The sequence below is a fragment of the Haliotis asinina genome, chromosome 4 (assembly GCF_037392515.1).
Source record: "Haliotis asinina isolate JCU_RB_2024 chromosome 4, JCU_Hal_asi_v2, whole genome shotgun sequence".
Taxonomy (NCBI): domain Eukaryota; kingdom Metazoa; phylum Mollusca; class Gastropoda; order Lepetellida; family Haliotidae; genus Haliotis; species Haliotis asinina.
Window position 1 is genome coordinate 14088244 of NC_090283.1, and position 27612 is coordinate 14115855.

At 39.0% G+C, this 27612-nt stretch overlaps 1 protein-coding gene across 1 annotated transcript; it reads right to left on the reverse strand.

The window, feature by feature from the left end:
* Positions 1-1654: 1654 nt before the first annotated feature.
* LOC137280783 (E3 ubiquitin-protein ligase Midline-1-like) lies at positions 1655-27612 on the reverse strand. The gene is made up of 10 exons (XM_067811990.1): positions 27317-27612; positions 25819-25916; positions 25486-25615; positions 24910-24980; positions 24688-24781; positions 23467-24549; positions 22276-22361; positions 21864-21921; positions 21056-21109; positions 1655-4092 (listed from the first exon to the last, which is right to left on the reverse strand). The coding sequence occupies exons 1-10, from the start codon at positions 27588-27590 to the stop codon at positions 3398-3400; spliced, it is 2643 nt and encodes an 880-aa protein (XP_067668091.1). The 5' UTR covers positions 27591-27612; the 3' UTR covers positions 1655-3397.

Consider the following 27612-nt stretch of genomic DNA (forward strand, 5'->3'; position numbering starts at 1 on the left):
GCATTTTCAAAAGAATTATTGACTGAATTTTAATAGAAAATAATTTTATTATTGGAAGTTTAAATTTATAACTGTGCTTGTTAGTGGCTGTATCCTCAAAGGGAGTACTGTAAAACTATTGTCCCCCTGAGAGGGTACGTAAGTCCACAAATATTCAAAGTAAATTCAAAATTTCCACGTTTTTAATCATAGTATAAGTGTCTTTTTATTTGCATGGCTAGATTTTCCCAAATTGCTGACGGCTGAGGGGATGATGTAAATCCGGCTAGGGTCCATGCAGGTAGCAAAGGTACTGTAAGTCCCCATGGTCCCTAGTACGGTGATCTACCTTCAGTTGTTAGCAATCTATAGCCCATGCTTATCTTGTATTGTCCTCTGTAGATAAATTGTTTTAGGTATAGTTACTAGTTTTATATTCTACTCTGTGATATCCTAGTTGTTTTACTGTCCTTCGTTGACAGGTTTTATAATAGACATATATTTCATTTCAGTATTAAATGTTCTCGTCACGATATGGCTGAGATATTGCCGATGCGACGTACAATATTATCTCACTCACTCACTCACTCACTCACTCACTCACTCACTCACTCACTCACTCACTCACGTGACAGTAATAAAAGCACATGCCATACCTTTTACTGGACGAAATGTTCATAACAGTTTTTAAAATTCCTTGCAAATATTTTGTACGGGTGTAATTTCATATTATTTTCAAGTTAATGTACATTCCTGCGGAGACCGGAGAATTCTTATTAGGAAAATTTAATTTTAAAATGTGACTTGGTTTCAATCAAGCTTTAAGAAGACGTTCGCTTTCATTTTCGTAACATTTCAAAATAATCTTTAAAAACATTCTAAAAACATTATCCAAACGTTTTTATGAAACATTTCGATGAAAAACTTCTTGAAAAACGTTTTAGAAACGTTTTGTCTTAGCTGGGAACTGTAGACTGACCAACTAGCTCACGCATTTTACTGACTGACTCTAAGTGTCATGTATGTAAGTGGGTACTGTAGATTGACCCACTGTCATGCATGTAAGTGTGTACTGAAGACTGACTCTCCACATCATGTATGTAATTGTGTACTGTAGAATGACTCACTACGTGATGTATGTATGTGTACTGGAGACTGACTCTCCACATCATGTATGTAAGTGTGTACTGTGTACGACACAATGCTTATGTACGATATGTGAAGTTCATTCCCAGTGTCATATCTAGTACATATCAGCACATGTAATGTATGGAACAAGATCGATGTAAGCTCGGTACTTCTGACTTGACAACCAAGACATGGACCTGCAGGATGTATATATACGCGTTGTTCATGTCCACGTATATACATTATTCAAAACAAATCTTCATAAGGATGAAGATTTATGGATATCAACTTCTTTATATGAGAACACAACGTTTCGGAGTTAATGCTTACTCCTTCATCAGGATAATCTTCATCCTTATGCATTTCACTTCTAAATGCCCTTCAAAGACTTAAATCTTCATATGTTTCTCTTTGGGAGCCTACCACTAGCCTTTGCCAGTGCATATGTGGAAAAGTACTATATATCCATACAGGGTACATCCAGTACCCTTACTTTTTATTGTTCAGTATATGTGATATAATGATGACAGACAGCGACACAGACAGGCAGACAGTGTTTTATTTTGCATTTAAGCCTCAAGACATATGGTACAAATTCGGTTTGTTTGCAGCTTGCATAGGGGATGGAAACGGCAGTGATAGTAACATACTGTAAGGAAATACATGTTGGGGAACAGTTTACAAATTGTAATTCCACGAAAATCTTGAGTTACATACAGCGTCCTCTTACTTTTAAGGACCATATAATTAATTCATGGTAATATCATGATACACGACATGGACTTCATCTTCGACAGTGAAAATGGGTTGTCTCAGGTTAAGTTTTTACCTTAAGATAAAATAGATAAATTTAGCTTGAAATCAAATTTGCTTGTGTTCCAAGGCTTATACAGATGCAGATTGACTGATATTTGAATTTGAACATATGATATACAACATGTAGTGTTGCAAATGATTTACAAGACATAATATTTTCGTATTCAAAACTATTAACTTCTTCAATGCAAACGTAGTGCTTGCATATGACAACCTAATTCACAAAAAAACGTCAAGACTGCTATGGGTTAACTGTGCACCTTGATTATTTCTGTTCCTAAACTTTGTTGGCAACCGCCTAGACTGGATGCTTAATTACTAAAAATATTTAGTACAATGCATCTAAAATAGTATATACCTAAGTCCATACCTAACACATTTTACACAATGAACATCAGCCATGTTATCATATGCATGCTGTAAGAAAGCTAGAAAATCAATGCATACATTTATCAGCTTGTCGACTTGACATCGTAAAGTAGTTGAATACAAACAGTTCCCAAAAGCGGAATTCTGGTCCCCTTCGTTAACCCTTGTAATTTACCGGAGGAGTTGACACAACTGAGTACAACACAACGGGGATAGACGGAATGTGTTTTATAAGATTAACTCATGTCAGACTGACCAAAACTAAATCCCGGTATTAAGATTGGTGTGAAATTCTAACAATGGCACATCCATCTCTACACACTCCATTGTTAAAAGGAGACCCAGTGTTTCATAACAGGAAATCTCACATAAACCTTCAATTTTGTACACACGTATAAATGTACATCGGGAGACAGGTTGTAATAAACGCGATGTGTTATGTGGCAGGATTGTGTATTTGACATTATTTGTGATGATGGTACATTGGCAATAAAGAAAATGTGTGATCATGGTGCATTGGCAAAAAAAAAAAAAATAAATAAAAAATAAAAAAACACCAAAAAACAAAGACAGAAAAAAAACAAAACAAATCTTCTGCGGGGAAGTTAGATTATTTCCAAATACAACTTGACTGATTAGAATAAAGAAACGGTCAGTTTAGCAACTGAATTTCTTTCCTCACAAAATGATATTTCACGTTTAAACTGGGACATCATATGATCCGCTTCAGTCAGTTTTATTGTCTAACTGAACGGATCTATTTTACCATGGAAATAAAAAATATCAAGATATTCATGATTTGAAAAGACTCTTTACTCAATCATCAACTCAGTTGTTTGTTGTGACATGCCCCATAAATGTGTGAAATGTTTCATAAACATAGTAATAATCATAAACATACTCCTGAGTGGATGCAAAATGCTGGTAGTACACGCATGAAAACAGTCAAGTAGAAAACCGGCATATTTAGCTAACCTTGTTAGATTGTTGTACACAACATACAACACATGAACGGCTAACTTCTGTGTCCGCTTATTTGAGTTCTGTTGTATTGAATTTGTCTGAAAAAGATGTGTGATATTTACAAGTATACACTGGGTCATGTTTAGTTTATTTCTTTGTCCAGGACGTTATTGATGAGTGATTTCTTGGTGTCGGACATGAGGATCTTCTCCCCACTGACTACCTTCATGTTTACTGTGTAGTGACGATCCCGACCGACAGTAAATATAGGGAGGAGATCCTCCTTGAACGTCACATCAACCCTCCCTAAAACAACGGACCTGTCTACGTCAATAAATCCTATTCTACCCCTCTTGAAATCCAACACAACGCCATAGTGGAGGGTGGACCGTGTGCCGGGTGTGTCAGACATTGTGTTTCTGTAACACTTAACCCACACCCCCGCCAGATACAACCTGGTACAGAGACTCCCCGGGTGCGTGTCACAGCTCACTACACTGACACACCAGGAGCGGCGCTGATCACAAACATGCCACATACTGTCCACCTGGCTCTCCTCCGCAACACCCACCTCTAGAACAGGCCACAACCACCCTCTTTCCACCACACCCACACCGAAGTGGGCCTCCCAGTATCGTGTTGTGGGGAGGACAAGTGTGACAGTAGAGGGGGTTGGAGGAAGGGGGATGGGAGCGCAGCTACATGTGCCGCACAATCTCTGTAGTCTGCCACTCTGCGTGTGTTGTGTGTCGGGCCTCGAGTTGACCAGCTCACCGTTTGTATTAACATGGCACGAGCGTGTGTTGGCTCGACCAGCGTCCAGTTGCACGTTATGACCTGCAAATATAGAATTGTTATTTAATTCAATTTAGCAACTGTACTTCCTACAATATATCATTGTATTGTTTGTCCCATGACTCCAAAACAGCGCACTAAATGATCGACTGCCATTTTTACAATTACTGTTCCTAATGCATTCAATAAGATACTGTGCACAACATAACAATCATCAATACAATATACAGTGAACTCTTTATAATCCGACAATCACGGGGAAAGGGGAAAAAACAGGGCGTTGGATAATTCAATGCTTCATTGCTTGAAGTCTATCCAAACAGTATCAAACATTGTAATTGGCTTATATAACGAAATTAATTCTTAATAGGTATTTTATTGGTACATATACGGAGAAAACAACACATTCTGTATTCATATGCACATGTATATGATTGGACTTATTGTATATCATTGTATATCACTGGACTCTCCCGTACAGTGCGGCTAGGGTTTAGTCACACCTCTACTCGCCCACATCTCATTTGGCCCACAAAAACAATGCACCCCTACCCTCATAATGAGATTTCCTGGCAAGGGTGGTGTTAGTCATTAATCCCCTACATCTCTGAGAAAGTGGACAAAGTGATCTTGTTTCAGTGTTGTTATAGGGGTGTTCAATGGACTAAGAAATTTAGTGAAGATCTAAAGGAAATTACAACTTAGTTAAAATAAAATGGAGAGTACATATGATTCAATTATCTAATACTCGCAACTCACTTCTCTGCTTTTATTTCTCTAACTCATTGTAGCCCTATAAAATGGTAGTTTGGGAAGCACTGATAGTCACAAACCTACAGAAGGCAGATTTCATTTTGTCTCTGAGAGGAGGAAGACAGGTACTACATGATGGCCATAAGTACATGTTGTCAGACAGGTAGCCACTCACTGGAAGTGTATCATTGATAAGTGTAAAGGTAGGTGTAGCACGATCGGTGACCATATATCTTCCCTATCAGAACACAACCACCATCCTCTAGTAAATGAAGAAGAGAGCAGACTTCTCACTAGACTTAGGCAACGAGTCCAAGAGGAGGTAAAGCCCATTCAGCAAATCTACGAGGGGATGTCAATAAGTTTTGAACCTTGCATAGAAAAACACAAAATATTGGTATGAACCACATTTGTTTTTCAACATAGTCCCCTTGTGAGTCAAGAAAGTGTTAGTTTTGCTTCCCATTCCTGGTCAGCCACTGAGAGCAATATATTTCAAAGTCCCTATGTTGTTAACAAAATGGTTAGCGACACAGACTATGTTGTCCTGACACCTGGTCGTCGTAAACAAAAGAGATTGTGTCATGTCAACATGATTAAGTGAGTGAGTGAGTTAATATTTAACGTCACATCGGCAATATCTCAGCCATATTGTGACGAGAACATTTAACAAAGAAAAGGATTATATGTATATTATACAATCTGTCGCCGAAGGACAGTAAAACAACTAGAATATCACAATTTGAATTAAAACTAGCGTGGAAAGATAAAACTAATATCACTATTCGGACAATACAACATAAAATCAGGCTATAGATTGCCAACAACTGAAGGTAGATCACCATACTAGGGACAATAGGGACTTACAGTACGTTTGCTACCTGCATGGACCCTAGTTGGATTTACATCATCCCCTCAGCTGTTAGCAATTTAGTCCCATCTAGCCAAATATTAAAAATACACATATACTACGATTAAAAACAGTGGAAGTTTCAACGTACAGGAAATGTGTAGGGACTTACGTACCCTCTCAGGAGGACAATAATTTTACGGTACTTCAACCCCCTTTGAGGGTACAGCCACCAACAATTCAAGGTACTAATCTAAACTACCATGAATTAAAATGCAGCTATCTATAGAACATAATAATCAAAATTCAGTAATGAAATCAATTTCTTTTAAAAATCCAAGAATTAAATGAGAACGTACGGTGTTAGAAAGGTCCTTAATTGTTTTTACATTGAAATATTTGTCCCTTATGATGGAGAATTCAACAGTCAAGCAGAATATGCTTGACCGTGGTTCTCTCATCACAAGGGATGCAAAACGGAGGATCCTCACCTTTCAATAGGTATGAATGAGTATATCTAGTATGGCCAATACGACATCGTCTTAAAATAACCTCTTCAAATCTGGACTGACAACCCAAGTGGGTGTAACCAATATACGGTTTTACTTCATGCAATTTATTTATACCTACTTGGGTGTCCCACTTCTTCTGCATCAGGTCACGGATGTAGGTTCTAATGCTTGCTTTGTAATCAGAGTATGGAAGAAGAAGTGGTGTCACAGATTTGTTGAGTGCTGCTTTTGCAGCAAGATCAGCCATCACATTCCCAGAAATACCTACGTGACTGGGTAACCAACAAAAGACGATGTCGTATTGGCCAGTAGCAAGAGTATTATACAGTTCAATAATTTCAATTAGAAGTGGATGCTTACAAGAAATATTTTTCATAGCCTGAAGGCAAGAAAGAGAGTCGGAATATACTACATATTGTTTACGTTTAGGGTGTCTTTGAATATATTTAAGAGCTGTTAATATGGCATTAGCTTCTGCTGTAAAAATAGAACTATTGTCTGGTAATCTAGAAGATATTGTTCTGGATCCAATGGCAGTAGCTCAACATGATTAAGAAATATCATGACAGGTTAGAAATCAAACATGTCAATTATATTGCAGCACTCTCCCCAGTTACTGATTGTACTAAAGACAAATGTGAAAATGTTGACAACATTGATGACTGTGTTAGCAGTGTGAACTTTGATGATCTTAGTGATAATGTTTCACCAAAGTTGAGAAACTCTGATGTATTAGGTCACCTTGATGAGAAACTATCACATTTATCCCCTGAGCAGAAAGTTCAGATGTCAGATTTGATTTATGAGTTCTCTCATTTATTTCTTGATGTGTCTGGTCGAACTGATGTTGTTAGCCATGATATAGATGTAGGTGATGTCTGTAAAACAACGCCCTTATAGGATGAATCCATTGAAGCGTGAAATTCTTTGGAAAGAGGTGAAGTACATGCTGGACAATGACATTATTGAAACCAGTGACAGTCTGTGGAGTTCACCATGTGTTCTTGTGCCGAAGAGTGGAGCTATTTGGCGCTGCTGTGCTGACATGAAAGCTGTCAATGCACTCTCACGAACTGACTCGTATCCTATTCCAAGAGTGGACGATTGCATTGATCGCATTGGTCAAACCAAGTATATAAGTAAGTTTGACTTACTGAAGGGCTTCGGGCAGATTCCACTCAAAGAAAATATTGGCATTCGCTAGGCCAGATGGACTGTATCAATACAAGGTGATGCTGTTAGCGACGTTCCAGAGACTCGTCAACAATGTCACATCAGCCCTTGATTGTGTCAAGGCTTACATGGATGAGTGGGGTGACCATCTGAAAAGGACCGTCTGAGGCAAAGTGTAAATTTGGGAACGATTACGACATGGAGTGGGATGACCATCTTAAAAGGACTCATGCGTTCTTCAAAAGACTGTCAGAGGCGAAGTTAACTGTGAATCTCGCCAAGTGTGAATTCGGAAAGGCATAAGTTGAAATTTTAGGCATGTTGTTGGGCACGGTAGGATACAACCAGTTCATGCTAAAGTTGAAGCAACTGTACAATTTCCAGTACCTCATGAGAGATCTCATGAGATTCTTGGATTTATGGCTGGCTATTACAGAAAGTTTTGCCAAAACTAGTCAGATGTTTTTATCTCCACTTACCAGCCATTTGGGGAAAATGGTAAAATTTCAGTGGGATAGCAGTTGCCAGACTGCATTTGAAAAAGTCAAGGCCATACTCATGAATTCTCCAGTATTGCAGAGAATTTTGAGAAAACATTTAAGTTGCAAATTGATGCAAGTGATGTTGGTGCAGGTGCTGTCCTGGTTCAAGAGGATGATTCAGTTTGTTATTTCTCACATAAATTTGACAAGCACCAAAGAAATTATTCTACCATTGAGAAAGAGACATTAGGCCTTTTGTTAGCTTTACAGCATTTTGAAGTATACCTTGGTACCACCACTTTGCCATTTGAAGTTTTTACTGATCACAATCCCTAGACTTTTCTTCAAATAATGAACCAGAGACCTATGACGTAGAGTTTGACCTTGCAAGGGTTCAATCTTGTGATCAAACGCATTAAAGGCAAAGACAATGTTTCTGCTGATGCACTTTCCAGGGTATAAATGTATGATGACTTGATGGTGCTGTATGTTTCTGCATTTTGTCATAGTAATTCTGCCAGACGTTTCTCATATTACTCATATCGTTACATGTCATGTTATTATGTTATTATTGCTATGATTGTAACAGAAAGTTCCTATTCTTTTCCTCAAGGGGGTACCCATGAAGGTCCAGGGGTAGAATATGCCTTCAGCAACCCATGCTTTCCATAAAAGGCGACTATGCTTGTCGTAAGAGGCGACTAAAGGGATCGGGTGGTCAGGCTTGCTGACTTGGTTGGCACATGTCATCGGTTCCCAATTGTGCAGATCGATTCTCATGTTGTTGATCACTGGATTGTCTGGTCCATACTCGATTATTTACAGACTGCCACCATATAGCTGGAATATTGCTGAGTGCAGCGTAAAACTAAACTCACTAACTCACTCCTCAAGGTGGAGGGTGTTACGAGTGTGTATTTTCTGTATATTTTGTTATTAATTAAGTAATAATTAAGTAATAATATTGGGCCACAACGTTTAGTGTTGAATAATAATTGTGATGGGTCACATTTCGTATAATAGGTGGTCAGCACTTTTAGGATTTTGGCGGCAGGAGTTATCTGCCCTTGACTTTCTATTTGTTTACTACTGGGAGATTATTCGAGGGCATTCCACATGAGTTGCGATGGCCGTAAGTGCTCGAACTTTCAGTAAATGACTGAATATATATATAAAGGCTAGTTGCCGTGTTGACACGGGGGTAGACACACACATTCACTAGAGTATACATCATCTATAACAAATCCGTCAATGCCTGAATCCACATTAACCGCTGTCAGACCGCTCGTGGTGTTACGTTCTGCATGACTGTTTCTCCCTTCCACTGACACCCGTGGCGAGCCACCTCCTCGGGGTGGGTTCTGGGTAACGCCAAGAGCTCGCCGACACCCCCGTTGTGGACCCGGGGGAATATTTGGTCCATCAACCCATTGGTCATGTGTTGCAACCCTGTGCCGGTGGAGGAAGGGATCCTGGTGGTTGAGGGCAATAGGTGCCTGCAACCGTGTACCTATCGCTCAACACACCACTTTGGCCCTGACTTCACCTAGACGGGAGGTAGAATTGGCCTGGTTCTACCAATCGGCTGGTCATGTCATGCCCTGTGCATGGTCAACATCAAATGTGGATTATGTACATCTTTGTATCTTTTCCACGAAATATTTTTGTGATACTCTCATGTTTGAAAATTGTTGCTATGCCTAGAGTCCTATGCCAGAAGGCGGTGGCTCATGGGCCAATCTGGCAATACTGACCTCCGGGTTCTATGTGTCTTCAGATAATAGCCATGGGCGGAACAAGCCTGACTTTTCTTCTGTTTGACAATTTTAGCTACCTGTGTCTGTACTGCTAGAGTATAACAACCCTGTAACCCTGGTGGTTTGGAGTTGGTTTCCACTTCAACACCGCCCTTGTTGACACTCCATGGTGGGTGGGAGCAGGGTTGTCCAATATCCTTTCAATGTCCTTTCTTCATTATGGCTACCCCCAATCTAACTGGTTCTCGATCAAAATAAAAAAAGGCGACATATTGAAACAGATGGTTTATCATCTTCTGATGATGACTCTACTGCAGTCAGTAGTGAATCCTGGCCGCGCTTTCTAGTTGTGGACGGAATTGATCGACAACCCTTAAACACTTTGCCATATCAATAGCCATTGCTGGAATATGTGGTGAAGTGAGAAATGTAACACGTCTCAGGACAGGTTCTCTGTTAGTTGAATGTGCAAAGAGACAGCAATCTGTTAATTTGCTCGCAACTCGTCAGTTTGCGAATACTGGGATTACTGTTTCCATTCATAAAACTCTTAATACGTGCAGAGGCATCATACGTGATCGGGCAAAATGTCTTGCTGACATGTCAGAAGGCGAAATTGCTTCTGAAATGAAGTCCCAGGGTGTCACCTCTGTCAAGAGATTCTCTAGGAAAATAGGTGATGATATCATTGGGACGAATACATACCTGTTTACTTTCTGTCTCACGTCCTTACCAAAATCAATAAAAGCTGGTTATTTTAACATTGAAGTGGAAGTGTATATTCCCAATCCGCTTCGATGTTTCAAATGTCAACAGTTTGGACATGGAGCTAAGTCATGTCACAGCTCCCCAGTTTGCTCCCTTTGTACTGGGAAACATGAAAATGTCAACTGTCCAAATGAAATGTGCGAACTGCAATGGTAACCATATGTCATTTTCCAAATCATGTCCAGCATATGAAAGACAAGCACAAAGTTTGAAACTGAACCAACAATATATCTTTCAATGAAGCAAAGAAACTTTTACCACTTACAAGTCACACGTCGTCTGCAAAAACGTAAGCAGTAGCTGTTTCTACTCCTTGTACAGAGGTTGATCAGGGCTGTCAAACTGCGATCACCTGGGTCTCAGATGACCAAACTGTTTTGTACAGTGTTTCTGGTGCCAGAAATGGTGCTGCCACTCAGACAGAGACTGAAGCTGACCATATGCTTCCAGCAATGTCTCCCACACCACTAACCACCACTACATCGCCAGCACCTGAAGTTCTTTCAGACCCTGAAGTACAGCCAGCATCGGTAAACAAACCTGAACGTCTTAGGAACAGACAACAGAAACAACTCAAAAAGAAAGAAACTAGGGCACTTAAGCACATAGAAGTGCCTCTTCCTTTAACTGTTCCTGTAGAGGTTCACAACACTTTTGAACCTCTGGACATGGAGGTCACGCCATCGCTATCAGATCAGCGAAGACCTTCTCCATGTGCTCGATCTCCAATTGAACCACCATGACTTCATCCACTACTTTTTTTCGATGGAATTGTAGAGGACTTCGTAATAATTTTAATGATCTTCAGCTATTAATACAAGATCTAAAATCATCAGCCTTTTGCTTACAGGAAACTTTCCTTAAAGCTACAGATAATTTTAACTTGAGATCATATACTTCTTACCATCACTTTTCCCCTCCAGGTTATAAAGCTACTGGAGGATCTTCTGTTATGGTGAGGCAGGGTGTTATTCACAGTCCTGTTCCTCATATACCCCTCTCCAGGCTGTCGTTGTACGCATAACCCTGAATATCGTTTTTACTCTTTGTTCTTTATATATTCCACCTTCGTTTTGTCTCCAACAGGTTGACCTTCAAGTATTATATGACCAGCTACCGAAGCCCTGTGTCATCCTGGGAGATTTAAATGGTCATAACCCTCTTTGGGGTAGTACTAACATCAATACAAACGGTAAAATCTGAGAGGAGTTTTTCTCAAACAATGATTTATGTATTTTTAATGATAGTTCTCACATTTATCTTCATCCTGGAACTGGCAGTTACTCTTGTCTGGACTTGTCAATAGTGGATTCCAATTTACTGGGTGAATTCGAGTGGTCGGTTCACGATGACCTGTGCGGAAGTGACCATTTCCCTACTGTTCTCACAGCTCTGTGTCCATCTGATGTTCCTCCATCATCCAGATGGAATTTCACCAAGGCTGACTGGAATTTGTATGCAACTCTTTGTACTAGTAAACCAACACCTGATGCTTTTACAGATGTTGCAAATCCTATAGAATCTTTCTCTGCTGAACTTCTCAAAATAGCTGAAGATTGTATTACAAAGTCCTCTCCAAATTCTCACATACGTAAACCATGGTTTACGGCTGATTGCAAACAAGCTAGGAAGGCACGGAAGAAGGCTGAACATTATTTCCGTCGCCATCCCATGGTCCATAACTTAAATAAATATAAAATACTAAATGCTAAAGCCCGGCGTATTTTTAAACAAAATAAACGCAAGTCTTGGCAAAGTTATGTGTCAAGGATAACTTCACGAACGCCAATGTCAAAGATTTGGAACATGATCCAGAAAATTAAAGGTAAGGGGACCAAATCAAGCATCCACCATCTAAAATCTGGAGATCAGTTGTTAACTGATTGATACGATATCGCAAATGAACTGGGTGAAACGCTTGCTAAACATTCTTCCTCGTCTAATTATGTTCAAAAATTTCAAAAATACCAAGAACAACAGGAGAAGAAACCCATCAATTTTCAATATTCTTTTTGACGGGGAAGATTATAACGAACTCTTTTCTATCCATGAGCTTTATAATGCTCTTGAACAAGCTAATAATACCACAACAGGAGCTGATGGTATACATTATCAACTCCTGAAACACTTACCAGGATCATGTAAGAGACTCTGTTGAATATCTTTGATGAAATTTGGACGTCAGGTAAATTTCCTTCATCCTGGCGTGATGCCATAGTTGTTCCCATACCTAAACCTGGACGTGATCATACTGATCCATCTAATTATAGACCTATTTCACTGACTAGCTGCGTTTGCAAAACCATGGAACGCATGGTCAATAACAGATTGATATGGTACTTAGAATCAAACAACTTAATCACAGATATTCAATGTGGTTTTCGCGAAAAACGAAGTACCATTGACCATTTGGTTTGATTGGAATCATTCGTTAAGAATGCCATTGTATCCAAACAGCATGCAGTGTCAATCTGTTTCGATTTAGAAAAGGCTTATGACACTACATGGAAGCACGGTATTTTAAAAGATATTCATGGCTTTGGATTGCGAGGCCATCTGCCTCAACTTATATCCGAATTTTTAGCTGACAGGCAATTTCAAGTCCGCGTGGCTTATACCTTGTCTGATTATTATGCTCAAGATCAGGGTGTCCCACAAGGCAGTATTTTGTCTGTCACTATATTTAGCATTAAAATCAACAGTTTAGCAAAGGTTTTAAATGATTCAATTGATGGATCACTTTTCGTGGATTATTTTAATATTTCTAACAATTGAAAGACAACTCCAGCTTTGTTTAAATAAGATTGATAAATGGTGTATGGAAAATGGATTTAAATTTTCAAAATCCAAAACAAATTGCATCCACTTTTGCCGAAAGTATAAACCTCATAAAGACCCCGAACTATATCTAGATAACACACCTATTACAGTTGTTAAAGAAGCAAAATTCTTGGGCATAATATTTGATGAACATTTAACATTTCGACCACACATTAAATATTTAAAAAATAAATGCCTGAAGGCCCTTGATTTGCTGAAGGTTGTATCTAATACAAAGTGGGGTGCAGACTAGAAAACCCTCCTCCAACTATACCGAGCTCTTATACGATCCAAACTTGATTACGGCTCCGTTGTGTATGGCGGAGCCTGCAAAAGCAGCCTGAAACTTTTAGATTCTATTCACGGTCTAAGACTTTGTCTTGGATCCTTTCGAACATCTCCCGTTGACAGCCTTTATGTTGAAGCCGATGAGCCTTCTTTGAACCATCGGCGTATTAAGCTCTCTTTGCAGTGTTTTACAAAGCTGTTTTCTAATGAATCCAACCCTGCATACAACTGCGTTTTTAATCCTCTCTTCGAGGATTTGTGTGGGAAAAAACTTCTCTTATTCCGCCTCTTGGAATACGAATTAAACCTTTCCTTTCTGCTGCTGGCATTAAGCTATAAAATTTAGCTCCTTCCCGTCTTCTTTCGTCTCCTCCTTGGCAATTGGTTAGGCCAGAGTTTGATCTCACCCTGACAATGTTTAAGAAATCCGAAACAAATGAATTACAATACAAACAAGGATATAATCAGTTAAAACGTAAATGGTAAATCCTTGTAAACAGACGGGTCCAAGGACGGTGGCGCTGTGGCCTGTGCCACTGTCATTGGTTCTACAACAATATCGTCTAGAATACCGGGCAATGCCTCTATTTTCACAGCTGAAGCTAATGCCATATTAACGGCTCTTAAACATATTGAAAGACACCCTAAACATAAACAGTATATAATTTATTCAGACTCTCTTTCTTGCCTTCAGGCTATTAAAAACCTATCGTGTAAACATCCACTTTTAATAGAAATTATTGAAATATATAATGGTCTTGCTACTGGCCAATACGACATCATCCTCTGCTGGTTACCAGCCACATAGGAATTTCTGGGAACACAATGGCCGATTTTGCTGCCAAGGCAGCACTCAACAAATCTGTGACACCACTTCTTGTTCCTTACTCGGATTACAAAGCTAGCATTGGAACTTACATCCGTGATCCGATGCAGAAGAGGTGGGACACTCAAGTAGGTATCAATAAATTACATGAAATAAAACCTTACATCGATTATACTTACTTGGGTTGTCAGTCCAGATCTGAGGAGGTCATCATGCGACGATGTCGCATTGGCCATACTAGATATACTCACAAATCCTCCGTTCTGTATCCCTTGTGATGAGAGAGTCACGGTCAAGCATATACTGCTTGACTGTGTTGAGTTTTCCATCACAAGGGAGAAATATTTTACTGTTAAAACAGTTAAAGATCTTTTTAACACAGTTAGTTCTCATTTAAGTATTGGATTTTTAAAGGAAATTGATTTATTAGTTGAATTCTGAATAATATGTTCTGTAGATAGATGTATTTTAATGTTTGGTAGTTAGCCTAGGAAGTTGAGCTGTTTGTGGCTGTACCCTCGAAGGGGGTTGAAGTATTGTAAAATTATTGTCCTCCTGAGAGAGTACGTAAGTCCCACATCGTTCAAAGTCAGTGTAAACGTACCAGGATTTTTAAATGTAGTATTCTTGTTCTTTTAATTTTGGCTAAAATTTCCTACAATCGCCATCAGCTGAAGGGATGATGTAAATCCAACTAGGGTCCATGCAGGTAGCAAATGTACTGTAAGTCCCCTTGGTCCCTAGTGTGGCGATCTACCTTCAGTTGTTGGCGATCTATAGCCTATTTTTATATTGTGTTATCCCCTATCGCTAAATATTTTAGAATTCATTTCTAGTTTTACTTGTATATCTGTGATATTCTAGTCATTTTACTGTACTTTGTTGACAGGATTATATAATCAATCTTTCATTATTATTACTCTATATATAACACGTCACAATTTAATTCTGGACTCACAAAAGTCCAGAAACTCTCAGCACTGTGGCCACTCTCTCACAAGGGATTTCGCAAAATTAAACAGGCAGCTGTTATGTATATGTGCTAAGGATGAACAAATGAAAAAAATTTTTTTCGAAAACTCAAAATTTAAACTCGCTCGCCCATTGGCACGTCCATGGGCGAACAGTGGCCAATGGGTAGGCCCATGGGCGAAAGTGTTTAATTTCATCCAGAATAAATGTTTTGGAGGTTGTAAATGAATGAAAAAATGTTAATAAGTATCATGACACAAATTTCAGCTTGTTGTGACTTGACTCTGCTAACTGACAGCGATTTTAAACAATCTCGCCCATGGGTGAAAAACATATTGGCCCATGGACGAGAATAATTAATTTCATTGAAACTACATGTTTTTTTCCAGGCTTTGCAGCTTTTCAATGAATGAACTTGTATTTATTATTGTCTTGACACGAAATTAAGTTTAGTTTGACTTAATTCGGCTAATTAAGAGTGATTTTTCAAAACGCTTCGCCCATGGGCGAAAACCATTTGGCCCATGGGTGAGAATATTTACTTTTACTCAAAATACACCTTTTCCCATGTTTTGGAGGTTGTGAATGGATGAAAGTATGTTCGTAAGTATCATGTCAAAAAATTCAACTCATTTTCAATTAATTCCGTTAATTTAGAGCTATTTAACAAAATCTCACCCATGGGCGAAAAACATTTTGGCCCATGGGCAAGAATATTTCCTTTTACCCCAAACACATCTTTTCCAATTTTTGGAGGATGTAAATGAATGAAAGTACATTTATGAGTATCAGGACAGAAATTTCAACTCATTTTGACTTAATTCCTCTAAATGAGAACAATTTTGAAAACTCTCGCCCATGGGAGAAAGACATTTTGGCCCATGGGCGAGAATATTTGCCTTCACTCAAAATACATCTTTTCCTGTGGCTTGGGGGTGTAAATGAATTAGGATATATTTATGAGTATCATGGCACAAAATCCAACTCATTATGACTTAATTCTGCTAATTGAGACCGATTTTCAAAAACATCTCGCCCATGGGCGAAAAACATTGGGCCCATGAGCGAGAATATTTCCTTTTCACTTCAAATACATCTTTTCTAATGTTTTGGAGGATGTAAATGAATGAAAGTGCCATTATGAGTATCATGACACAAAATTCAACTCATTTTGACTTAATTTTGCGAGTTCAGGAACATTTTTAAAAATATGCCAGAATAATCACTTTTACTCAAAATACATCTTTCCCTGTGTTTTGGAGGTTGTAAATGAATGAGGATATATTTGTAAGTATCATGGCACAAAATTCAACTCATTTTGACTTAATTCTGCTAATTTGTAACAAGTACAAAAATCTGGACTTCCACATAAATTTTCATAGTTTTTTTTTATTGTCTTGGGGGTTGTAAATTTATAAATGAAAGTGTGTTTATAAGTATCACGACAAAAAAAATGAAATCATTCCGGTCTTAATTAGACTAATCTCGCTCGTGGACGAAAATATTTTCGTTTGCTCGTTTTCTTTATTTTGCAAACATGTGGTTTAAAAATAGATGAAATTCTAATGACAATTCAGTTTAATTTCGTGAGTTTAGTTTTATGTCGCACTCAGCAATATCCCAGCAATATGGCGGCGGTTTGTAGATAATCGAGTTTGGATCAGACAATCCAGTGATCAACAGCATGAGCATCTACCTGCACAATTGGGAACTGATGACATGTGTCAGCAAAAGTCAGCGAGCCTGACCACCCCATCCCGTTAGTTACCTCTTACGACAAGCATAGTCGCATTTTATGGCAAGCATGGGTTGTTGAAGCCCTCTTCTACACCAGATCTTCACGGGTCCCGAACACAGAGCTTTACTTCCAGCAACATATACAGTACACTTAGAATACTAAGCCTTGAGATTCCTTTGAATTTAGGTATTCTATAAATATAACAAAATTCAACCTATATCTATGAAGTTGAAGTTATTTGTGAAAGCCCTAATCAAGAGTGACCAAACTCCAGTGACTATGCTGGGACACACTAATAAACGGTGTTGTGAGATCTTTAAACTGTATTGAAATATGTCTTGCCAATTCAACTGACATTCGCCAAATGTACCTACCTAGTAGTTTTAAGTGTACCTACCCAGTTTAGCATGTTTCGTTTTAATAGTGTGGTCTCCATTTTTAGTCATTCCCGTTTGCCCGTCCCGGCTTTTCTTCGTCCGAGGTTTTATGGGGTATTCTCCTATGTGGCAGACCAGAAATAACCTACAACAGGGGTAGGTCACTCCCTTGTTTTCTTCACCATTTGTACTAATTAGTATGCGCCTCCTCATGCTCCAATGCACACAGTGACCTGATTCGTCTCCATCGCAACTTAGGCTGCGTTTAACAGTACTTCAGCCAGTTTACTGCATCAGTCGAAATCTTACAATGAATGAATGAATGAATGAAGAGCAAGAAGTATATGTGAATGAATGAAAGAAATGATAAAAGAAAGACGTGCATATGTGAATGAATGAGAAAGGAATAATAAAAGAAAGAAGTACATATGTGAATGAATGAAAGAATAAAAACATGCTAAAGAACGCAAAACTATCGTTAGATCACATGTGTTAACATCAGCTTGTTGTTGTCTCCCTGGTCAGACGTAACAATTGTCAGACAGGTTAAAACAACAAACTATCTGGTTGACTGCACAGCTGCCTGTTGACGTAGTATACCCACATCACCTACTTTTCCTGCGTAACCTTCATCTACATCACCACCCTTAATATATTGAGCAGAGAGTACAGAAGGCCCTATAGCTGTAACCACTGAACCGTGACGTCTCTCTGCTCCCAAGTTCCCAAGTGGGGGTGTCCTTCTCTACCTATTCCATTAATCTTTAAAACATCTAACAAGCTCAACGCATGCATTTTTTTACTCAAATGTGATGTTATACATATCATAAGAGTATTTTTATGTATTATTCAGTTGATAAATTATTATTTCATGATACATATATGCACAATATTTTGCTTCGATTCTGTAACTACCCACATTATGACATTGAGACCATTCTGATTTATCGAGTAAAATACGATTGTATAGTTTTGAGTTTGAATCTTGGCATATTTTACCGGTTTGCCACTTTTGCACTCTGCCCTTTTAAAGGGGGCGTGCATATTTTGGTGGTTTTTAGTATTCCATCTATTCATTTGGATTCATTAATTTATTTGTTTTTGTTTTGTTTTGTTTTGCTTTTTACTGCTAGTGGGTCTGTTAGTCTTCTTTGATAACTGTAAATTTATTCTGAAGTTTGACGAGCGGAACATGAAGTGTTGTTATCATATATGTTATGTAATTATATTATTGGTATGGAGTGGCTTTGATATGCATGTGATAGGTATGTTTATGCTTGCCAATCCAGTCCCGATTACTTGAGGAGATTAGTTTAAACTATAGATTAACGTATCCATACTATTAATGTGTAATCATTATATCGGGCTATGAGGAATACGTAATGTAATCAAGATTGACTTTGCGTTTACTTTTCTATTTTTTAAATAAATTTTCACTATTTTTGCTACACTCGAAAAGATTTACTTTGCCTTTCGTGATTGTGGTCTCTAAGTATTTTAGAAATTATGTTGTTGAGACAACTAGAACTGTTGATCTGCAATCTTTCAAAATTCATTTTCACGAGATATATTCTCCCTTTTTACCAGTTCTCAAAATGAACATATAACCGTTTACACAAAGGTATCTTCCCGTAAAATAAGTAGGACGAAAAGTGAAGTATAGCAGCGCATTTGCCATAACTGAAATTGTTAAAATGATCCTGAAAACTGTCATTTTCAACATTCACCTTGCAAGCAATTTTATCAAGAAACTAAATAACTATTTTACTAATGGAAGGAGTGAATTGAAAGCCCATTTTATTAACTGAAGTCACTGATTGAACTCGCTAACATCGATTCACTTACATTCTGGTACACGTGTCTTATGTCGTTTCCTGAGGACACACATTTTACATTTTTTATAGAAAATCCGTGTCTAATCCCATAAAACAACACCGTTGTCACTACACCAAACGAGTTTGACCTCGACCTAAAACAAAGGTTTAACTTACAGGACCACCTGTAAGATATCCCTTTCTTGATAACGAGTTTAACAGCTACGCCGAAATGCTGCTTACCTTATAAGAAGTTGTATATAGAACTTTCGTGGTTTTTGTCCAAATGATCATGACCTGAACAGATATTACTTTGTCAAAGACTTCATGAGTGATTTTCAAGTTCTAATCCACACACAGATTTCCACTTTTTCATCATTTTGACTTTTATCTCAGTTTGTTGAGTATCTCAGCATAACTGGCAAAGACAATGGAAACTGAGCGGAACGATGACGCTTTCTGTTTCTTCCGCGTTCACTTACGTAATTTCCGCAAAGCGCCTACGACAATTTGCGCCGAAAAAGTCATGTCTCGTCCGCTGGTTTGTTTCTTGGAGTAAAACAGCTGCCGCTTTCAAGTGTATTTTACTTGTCATATACAAAATTCATCCATGGATCACATTAGGTCATTAGGGGACACCAGCTTTGAAATGAACAGGTGTTCGTGAGTGTATATGGATGAAAAAGACAGATTGCGCAAGACGCGCAGCCAAATATCTCACATTCAAAGGAAATCTCGAATTGATTGTTTTATAAGGCGTCGAGCTGACCAGTTGGTTTTGGTGTTGTGTATAAACCTCCTTTGCAAGAACTTTGTCAAGCATACCTGCTTTGTCCTTTTGCAAGACCTGCACATATTAGTGTTTGAAAGACATTGACATTTAAGTGCGTGTGCTCTGGAAAACATTGTCCGGCACGATATTCCTTCCAATTTAGTTATTGTGTGCATGCTGCATTTCAATTTTGGAAATGTGCCTAAAACACATTTTGATTCTCAAAGAATGTGGTTCGTTTAGCAAGTAAAATATTGCTTTGATTAACACTTCACCAGTACTATACAATATTACAGAATACACAAAACCGGATACACAAAAACGACAAATTATAGCATTGTGATTAGGAGTATATGGGGTTACAGGAGTCCCTTTTTATCCACCGAGACAAGCCCTACACGCCCTGGTGGGGTGTTGATTCGGGGGAGGGGGTAACGGAGGAGATGACCAAGACACACGTACTCCATACGCTATCATGGTATTCCTTACTGCTTGAAGATCGACCTTTTCTCAGTGTGGTCTATGATGACTTCGGTGAACGGAAAATAACTTATTCACTGTGAAAACCAGAAAATAGTTGAATCCGTCCACGATTTTATCATAAAACACAAAGCTTGATTTTTAATTTTTTAACAGAAAGTAATTAACCTGTCAAAAACCTTCTCACAAATGTTCAGTGTTTCTACAAAGAGCTAGTCAGACACAACAAACCATAACTCTATTTTTCATGTTTACTTATATGATAGTTGTATTTGATGTAATGATATGTATGCATATGTTATTATATGATAGTTCATATGGATGACGACACATGCTTCATTTATATTTTGTATTATATGCTGTATGGGTGAGGTACTGTAAAGCTTACACACACACACACACACACACACACACACACACACACACACACACACACACACACACATATATATATATATATATATATACATATATGAATCAGTATTATTCAATGCATCTAATTACTTGACTATTATTGTTTTAGTCACGATGTGGCTGAAATAATGCCAAAGTGACTTTAAATTTTAACTCACTCACTCACTTTCCTTTTCACAGCAAACTCCTGATGATTAGGATTTACTTACAGATGACAAATTTGATACTGCGATCCTCTCTTATGTTGTGCAATGTTGCATCGCCTGTTACAGAAAAGTTATATCACAATGACACATTGATAAGATATAAAGCAATTGCAACAAGATACCTCGTCTATGTATTGTGGTTAAACCACCTTTACATAATGTAATTCATATCAGGGGGTGCCAGGGTGATATGGACATGCCACAAGTTGATCCATGTCGTCAGTGAGTGAGTGAGTTTAGTTTTACGCCACACTATATGGCGGCGGTCTGTAAATATTGGAGTCTGGACCACACAATCCAGTGGTCAGCAGCATGAGCACTGATCTCCCAAGTTGCACTGATCTGCGAAGATGACGTGTCAGCCAAGTCAGAGAACCTGACCACCCGATCCCGTTAGTCGTCTCTTACGAGAAACATAGTCACCTTTAATGGCAAGCCTGGGTTGCTTTAGGCCTATTCTATCTCGGACCTTTACGGGTTGCAAGTCGTCAGAGATAACAGTTGCACCATAAACAATGGTGTGATGCACACGCTGGAATCGTCAGCGTAAATTAACGAAACACTTTAATCATACAGTTGCAGAAAGCGCAGTTTTCCTTTCAAGCTGCTACACATTTCACAGTCTTGGAACATCAAGAGTCTTTGTAGTCTTGAAATGTAGTCTTGAGATTTCATTGGGTCCTCAAGACACAACAGCAGAGAAACTTAAGGAACGACTTGTTGAAGATTAATGAGGGTACCTGTTGCTTGCGAACAGAGAAAGCATGTCACGCCTTACTGGTAGTACGAAAATACATCAGAGTGCACATACCTTGCAAGGTGATACCATGAGGAATTCCCTCACCAGGGTTGCATGCTCCGACTATGAGCTGAAAGTAATTGATATTGATTCGTTAATACACGGAAACTCCCTATATGTGACAATATTCACTTGCTATTCATCCATGTCATGTAGTTTAAAATCAGAGAATGCATATCCATGCATTATTGAAAGGGTTAGCCGGTTTATCCAGGTCCATGCCTGGGTGAGTTTGAAAGTGTTCACGTAAATACCACCATGTTACAAGAACATGCACACAAGTTGAAAGGTGGAACAACACCCCCCCCCCCCCCCCACTCCCTACACCCCCCACCCCCCCTCAATTCACGGAAACGTCCCTTGCGACAAGAAGTGTATACTGAAGACCTGTTATCCAGAATCCTCGTAGGAAGATTGGACTTACTTTTGTGACAATGCTATATACTTCCTCTGATGTCAGTTGTTCAGGTTTCTGTAATCTCGCCATTCTGCTGTCTAGTCCTTTGAGTTCTGTTCACAGACAAAATTATTCATATTGCCTTTGATAGTATGGTGTTTACAAAAGAATACCATAATATGACGCAAGATTAAGTCGATAGAAAACACGTTTATATTTCCATATATTTACGATTTAATCACATGGGCTATTATATCCTGTAAAGTTTGAACGTTAGTTGTGTTATTTGCTATGTAGCTTTGCCATTCTGCATCATCGTGTGGCTATGTACCTGGGATGATGCAACATATCATCTGTTGAAGCTGTTGCCACCTCTCTTCATGCACCTGAAACAACAACACGTGCATTAAACAGATCACTTTTGGGGCATAAGATGTGTGTGTCCACATGCATTCGTCTATTCATTCACCAGACCTAAACACACACACACACACACACACACACACACACACACACAATAATCACCCCACACTCCCACCCACCCTATTTGCATACACACACGTAAGCACACACGCACGCACGCACAAACATACATAAACATACACACACATCTATTCAAACGTGCGTATTTTGGAGACTACATTTACTGTGTGATGACATCATACCATGATAGTTTCTCGTTCATTCCTTATCATCGTCAGTAAATCTGAAATCGAATGCAGACCAGAACAATTTACAAAAGCATTTGGTAAATGATTTTCTCTCTTAACAACTTATATTAAAAATGAAATCAGTTGAAAGTATTATAATGGTTTGCATGCTTGCAACATTTATATAGTTGATTTACAAGAATTCTGATTTCTGTATAAACTATTTATATGAATGAATGATAAAAACAAATTTTCAGTTCTATTAGTCAAACGATTAACTCGTCCTCATGAGTATTATGTAAATATAATAGAATACAGACTAGACCAATGTAAAACGCAATCCATAACTGATTGTCACTTTGCAAGTAATATTCAGCATAATTATTCAATCGGTTGAAAGTATTACATTTCTTTGCATATGTGGAGCAGTAATATAGCTGATTAACAAGCAGTATGTTTTAAGTAAGACTTTTCAAATGGGATGAATCTTCTAAGGAATTGTTCAGTTAGTCAAGTGAGACACTGGTCCATGCTTCGTGAGAGTAAATCGTTTTGATTATGTATTTACCTTGTAAGGTAGGTTGAGAATCTGGAATATGATCCATGTTTAGACTTGTGACGAGAGTACCAAATGTGGCAATAAGTTCCTCAAGAGCTTTCTGTCCTTGAAAGGAAAGGATGATTCTCGTGTCTTGTGTGTCATCTTCTGGAAGCATCCACTTCAGATTTTCATCACATTTCGTCTGCAGTACATCTGTTAGAGTAATGAGCTCTTCTCGTCTTGTAGATTCAAGTGTTCTCTGGGTGTAGTCTATCGCTGATACTATTGACGTATGAACGTTATGTAAAGAGTCAAGTTTCTCTTCAACCGTTTCGTTTGGGGCTTGGAGACTCATTTGAATTTCCCGCATGAGTTGTCTCTGTCGATGAAGAAACTTTACAGCGACAGCTTTACAAACTTTAGTTACAGCTTGCTCCAGTCTTTTTTGTGTCGCTACCAACTCAGTTTGGTGACCCCTGACAGTTTTCACACCTTTAGCGACATATCGCAGTTTATCTTCTTGTTTTTTCACTTGCTCCTCCAGCTGACTCTTCGCTACGTCATATGCCTGATCCAGGTCTTCCTTCTCGTGCTTCTTGTGGGCCCCATGCACACATATAAGACAGACTGCCTTCTTACACGTGTGGTCATACAGCTGTAGTTTGTTGTCAGGGTGATCGTTACAATAAGGTTCTTTCAGCCACGGCCTCATAAGGATATTCTCTGCCTGGTTGATCGCCGTTACGCTGTGATTTCGATTCCGTTTCGGCGTGTCGTGGTGTTTATGGCACTCAGAGCAGAGCTTGTCATCACATTGGTGACAGTACACCACAGCCTTTGCATCATGATCTTCATCGATGTAGCTGCATTTCATCTCACCATCAGCGTTGACTTTATAGGCAGCTTCATTGCGTCTGACATGATCTATTGTTGTCTGCTCCACCGTGAACTGACGGCCACAGGAAGGACAGTGTATGCACTTCTCTTCCGTCTGTGTAGCTTGGTGATCAAGGCATGGCTTGCAGGCAGAATGAAGGCATGGCAGAAGGCGAAGCTGTCTCTCATCACAACAGGACACAGCCGAAAACAGGCACATTGTCTCAGGGGAACCTAGAACCATACAAATGACACGAACCGTAGTTAGACACATATTCATTTTATTGTCTGGCAGTCAGCTGTTCGTGGTGGTGTTTGGTTTCCTGCCAGACTACACATATACATGACCGATTATTGATCTGTCTAATGTACCTGCATGTTGGACTTGCTCTGTATTGTCCACCCTGTCTGGTGACCTTGGAACACCCACTAGAGCATCATATGCCTCCTGTTCTTCCCTCAGTGCCTGAAAAGACAGATATCGCTGCATCTCATTTGTCCTTGTTTTATTCTGTTATGCATGTACTGGTTTCTTTTTATTTCAGACTTTGTCCAGATTACGACCTAAAGTGCATTAAATTATCATCTACCCACCTTCTCAACATTGTCAGATTTTGCACGAGACTGCTGCAACTCACGATTTAACTTTGACAATGCTGTCTTCACTGAAACGACAAAAGTGATAGGATTCAACCAAATAGCAGTTTGTCACCTTCGAGATATTTATGGTCACTTTTATGCAAAAAGCTTCCTTTCTTTTCAGAAATATTACAACCTGCAATATTGCGCATATCACCATCAAAACTGACAATATGAACTATATTATCGAAATGGCGAATACATGTTAAGCATTACTTACTACATTATTCACTATATTTTATTGACACAATAAATAAATGATGACATTATAATACAGATGATATCACGAGGATCACACTCGCATATCAGTGTCCAATTTTGTAAAGGATAGTCATTATCAACATAGGAACAATTAGGCTTGACATCGACATCGATTTATATTTTTGACAAATCTCTATTCACAAAAAAACAAAACCAGTTTGACTGTCACATGCTTCTATTGTTGCCTTCACATGCAATACACTCAGGACAATAGTTATCACATTTGTTTGTTAGTAATATATATATTGTAATACATAAGCATCAACTTACGTGTTTCAATTTCCTCGTTCTTCTTTACTATCTCTGACATGTGTTCATCACTTTCATTCTTCATTCTTTCCGCCAGTTCAGCATGATCAACGTTGTTTTGTTCAACTTGTTGTTCAAGTCCTTCTATCGCCTGAAAACAGACGTGAGAGCCCAGAAAACAAATAAATACCGACTTCTTGTGAACAAACTACCGGATATTTTATCCGGCTGCAAGTCTTATATGACATTCAAAGTTATTGACAGAGTATGTTTCGTGTTTCATTATCTTTGGGAAAGACTAAAGGTGTGTAATCACTTTTCAACTATTCACAAGACAGCGAGCATTTAACTTACAGATTTCAAGTCAGCTATCTCTCCCTCTTTTTCAGCAAGTTCATTTGTGTACATAGCTTCCAGTTTGTCCTTCTGAACAAAGACAAGATTTGTGTTACCTGAAAAATATAAGAGATTGTGTCACGTGATTTATCAAATGAAACGTAGCCGGGAATATTCTGGGGCATTTTGCATTTGGTTACATGTGTGTTTCGGTTTTAGTGTATCGGTTATCATATGACTGAAAACGGAAATTTGTGAAATGTGAAAGGCATTCATGATTGCCATAGATATCGAAGAGACATGTTAGAGACGATTGACAATTGTAGTACCCCATTTTGACAATCATCTTATGATCACAAGGGCGGTTTACATGAGAACACTTGGCCGACAAAAAGTCAAGACCTGAATCTTATTGGGTGTGTTTGGAACATTTCAGTACGTTGTATGCTGTTGCCAACTGAAACAGACAGCCTGAAAGAGAGAAACAGGTTCTGCCTGGGAGAAGACATCTTCAATCCGTTATCCCGTTATCGCAACTTTTGGAAGCAAAAACTTTAGTCAAGAACTGGAATACTGCTTGTTGCAGAAATTGTGGAAGTTGTTCGAGACCTGAGTCATTTGTAATCTTTTTGTGAAGCGTCGCTAAAATAACCAGCGACAGCCATCATTTTAGGACTACTGATGCGCTCTCCCTCCTTCCTCGACAATTGCAGGAAGAAATGAAGGGCGGATGGTAGACATTATAGTCTTGGAGAGTGAAGCACCTGTATAGGCACATCAGGGAGCGGATGGTAGACATTACGGTCACGCAGTGTGAAGAAACAGTCCAGGCACATCAAGGGGCTACTGGTGGACATTATAGTCATGCAGTGTGAAGCACCTTGTACATGCACATCTGGGAGCGGATGGGCGACGTTATAGTCATGCGGGGTGAAGTAGGAGTACAGGCACAACAAGGAGCTGCTGGTAGACATTATAGTCATGCAGTGTGAAGCACGAGTACAGGCACATCAGGGAGCTGATGGCAGACATTATAGAGTGAAGCGCTAGTTCAAAGCACATCAGCAATGTCAGTCAATAAATATGAGGAATAACCTGTCCCAGGGAACATGCTGATCAACAGTGGAGTGGTAATCGTTGGCGGTTCGTTGGTCACAAGCAGATTGTTGCATTTAGGATTTCACCAGCATTCGTATAGAAGGCAGATGATTCGACAAAAGACGATGGGAGACGCTGGTGGGTCACGCTGAAGGTGCCCAAATGCTCAAATATATGGACGTACCAGCCAAGTGTCGCCAAAACGTTTGTATTCAAGACAGAGCGGTATCCATTAGTACAGCTCTAAATTTGCGGACTGACATACCTAAATCATCCATTGTATGCATATCACATGATACATATTTGACCGTTTCCACGTGTTACTTCACTTGATATGCTCACAATTCCGCTTCCTTACTGATTAGATGATTAGCAATACTTGTACGTTCATCGAGAAACCCGTGGAAGGTTTGCCTACCTGCTTCAGTTGAGGTATTATCAAGTCTTTCCTTGATGAAATGCTGTGTGGTGTCGAGGACAGCACAGAGTGTCTTGTAACCTTCTACTCCCTTCTTTTTCAGCGTTTCCAACACCAACTGACATTTCTCTGTCCCAGCTTGTCGACACCTATCATAGTCTGCCTGTGTGAAGATACATTCCTGATACAAGGCATCCAGCACAGGGTCAACCTGCAGGTTCTCCTTCAGATACAGATGATTCTTCTGCAGGGTGAGGACCTGGGGAAGGTCCATTGTGTTATCCAAGGTGGTCTGT

What these genes read in the sequence shown, in the direction of transcription:
- LOC137280783 (XM_067811990.1), bottom strand. Translation starts at nt 27,590, where the DNA reads ATGGACCTTCCCCAGGTCCTCACCCTGCAGAAGAATCATCTGTATCTG. An exon ending in TAATACCTCAACTGAAGCAG is followed by an intron (nt 25,917 to 27,316) that starts GTAGGCAAACCT and finishes TATATTTTTCAG; the next exon opens with GTAACACAAATCTTGTCTTT. An exon ending in AGATAGCTGACTTGAAATCT is followed by an intron (nt 25,616 to 25,818) that starts GTAAGTTAAATG and finishes GTCTGTTTTCAG; the next exon opens with GCGATAGAAGGACTTGAACA.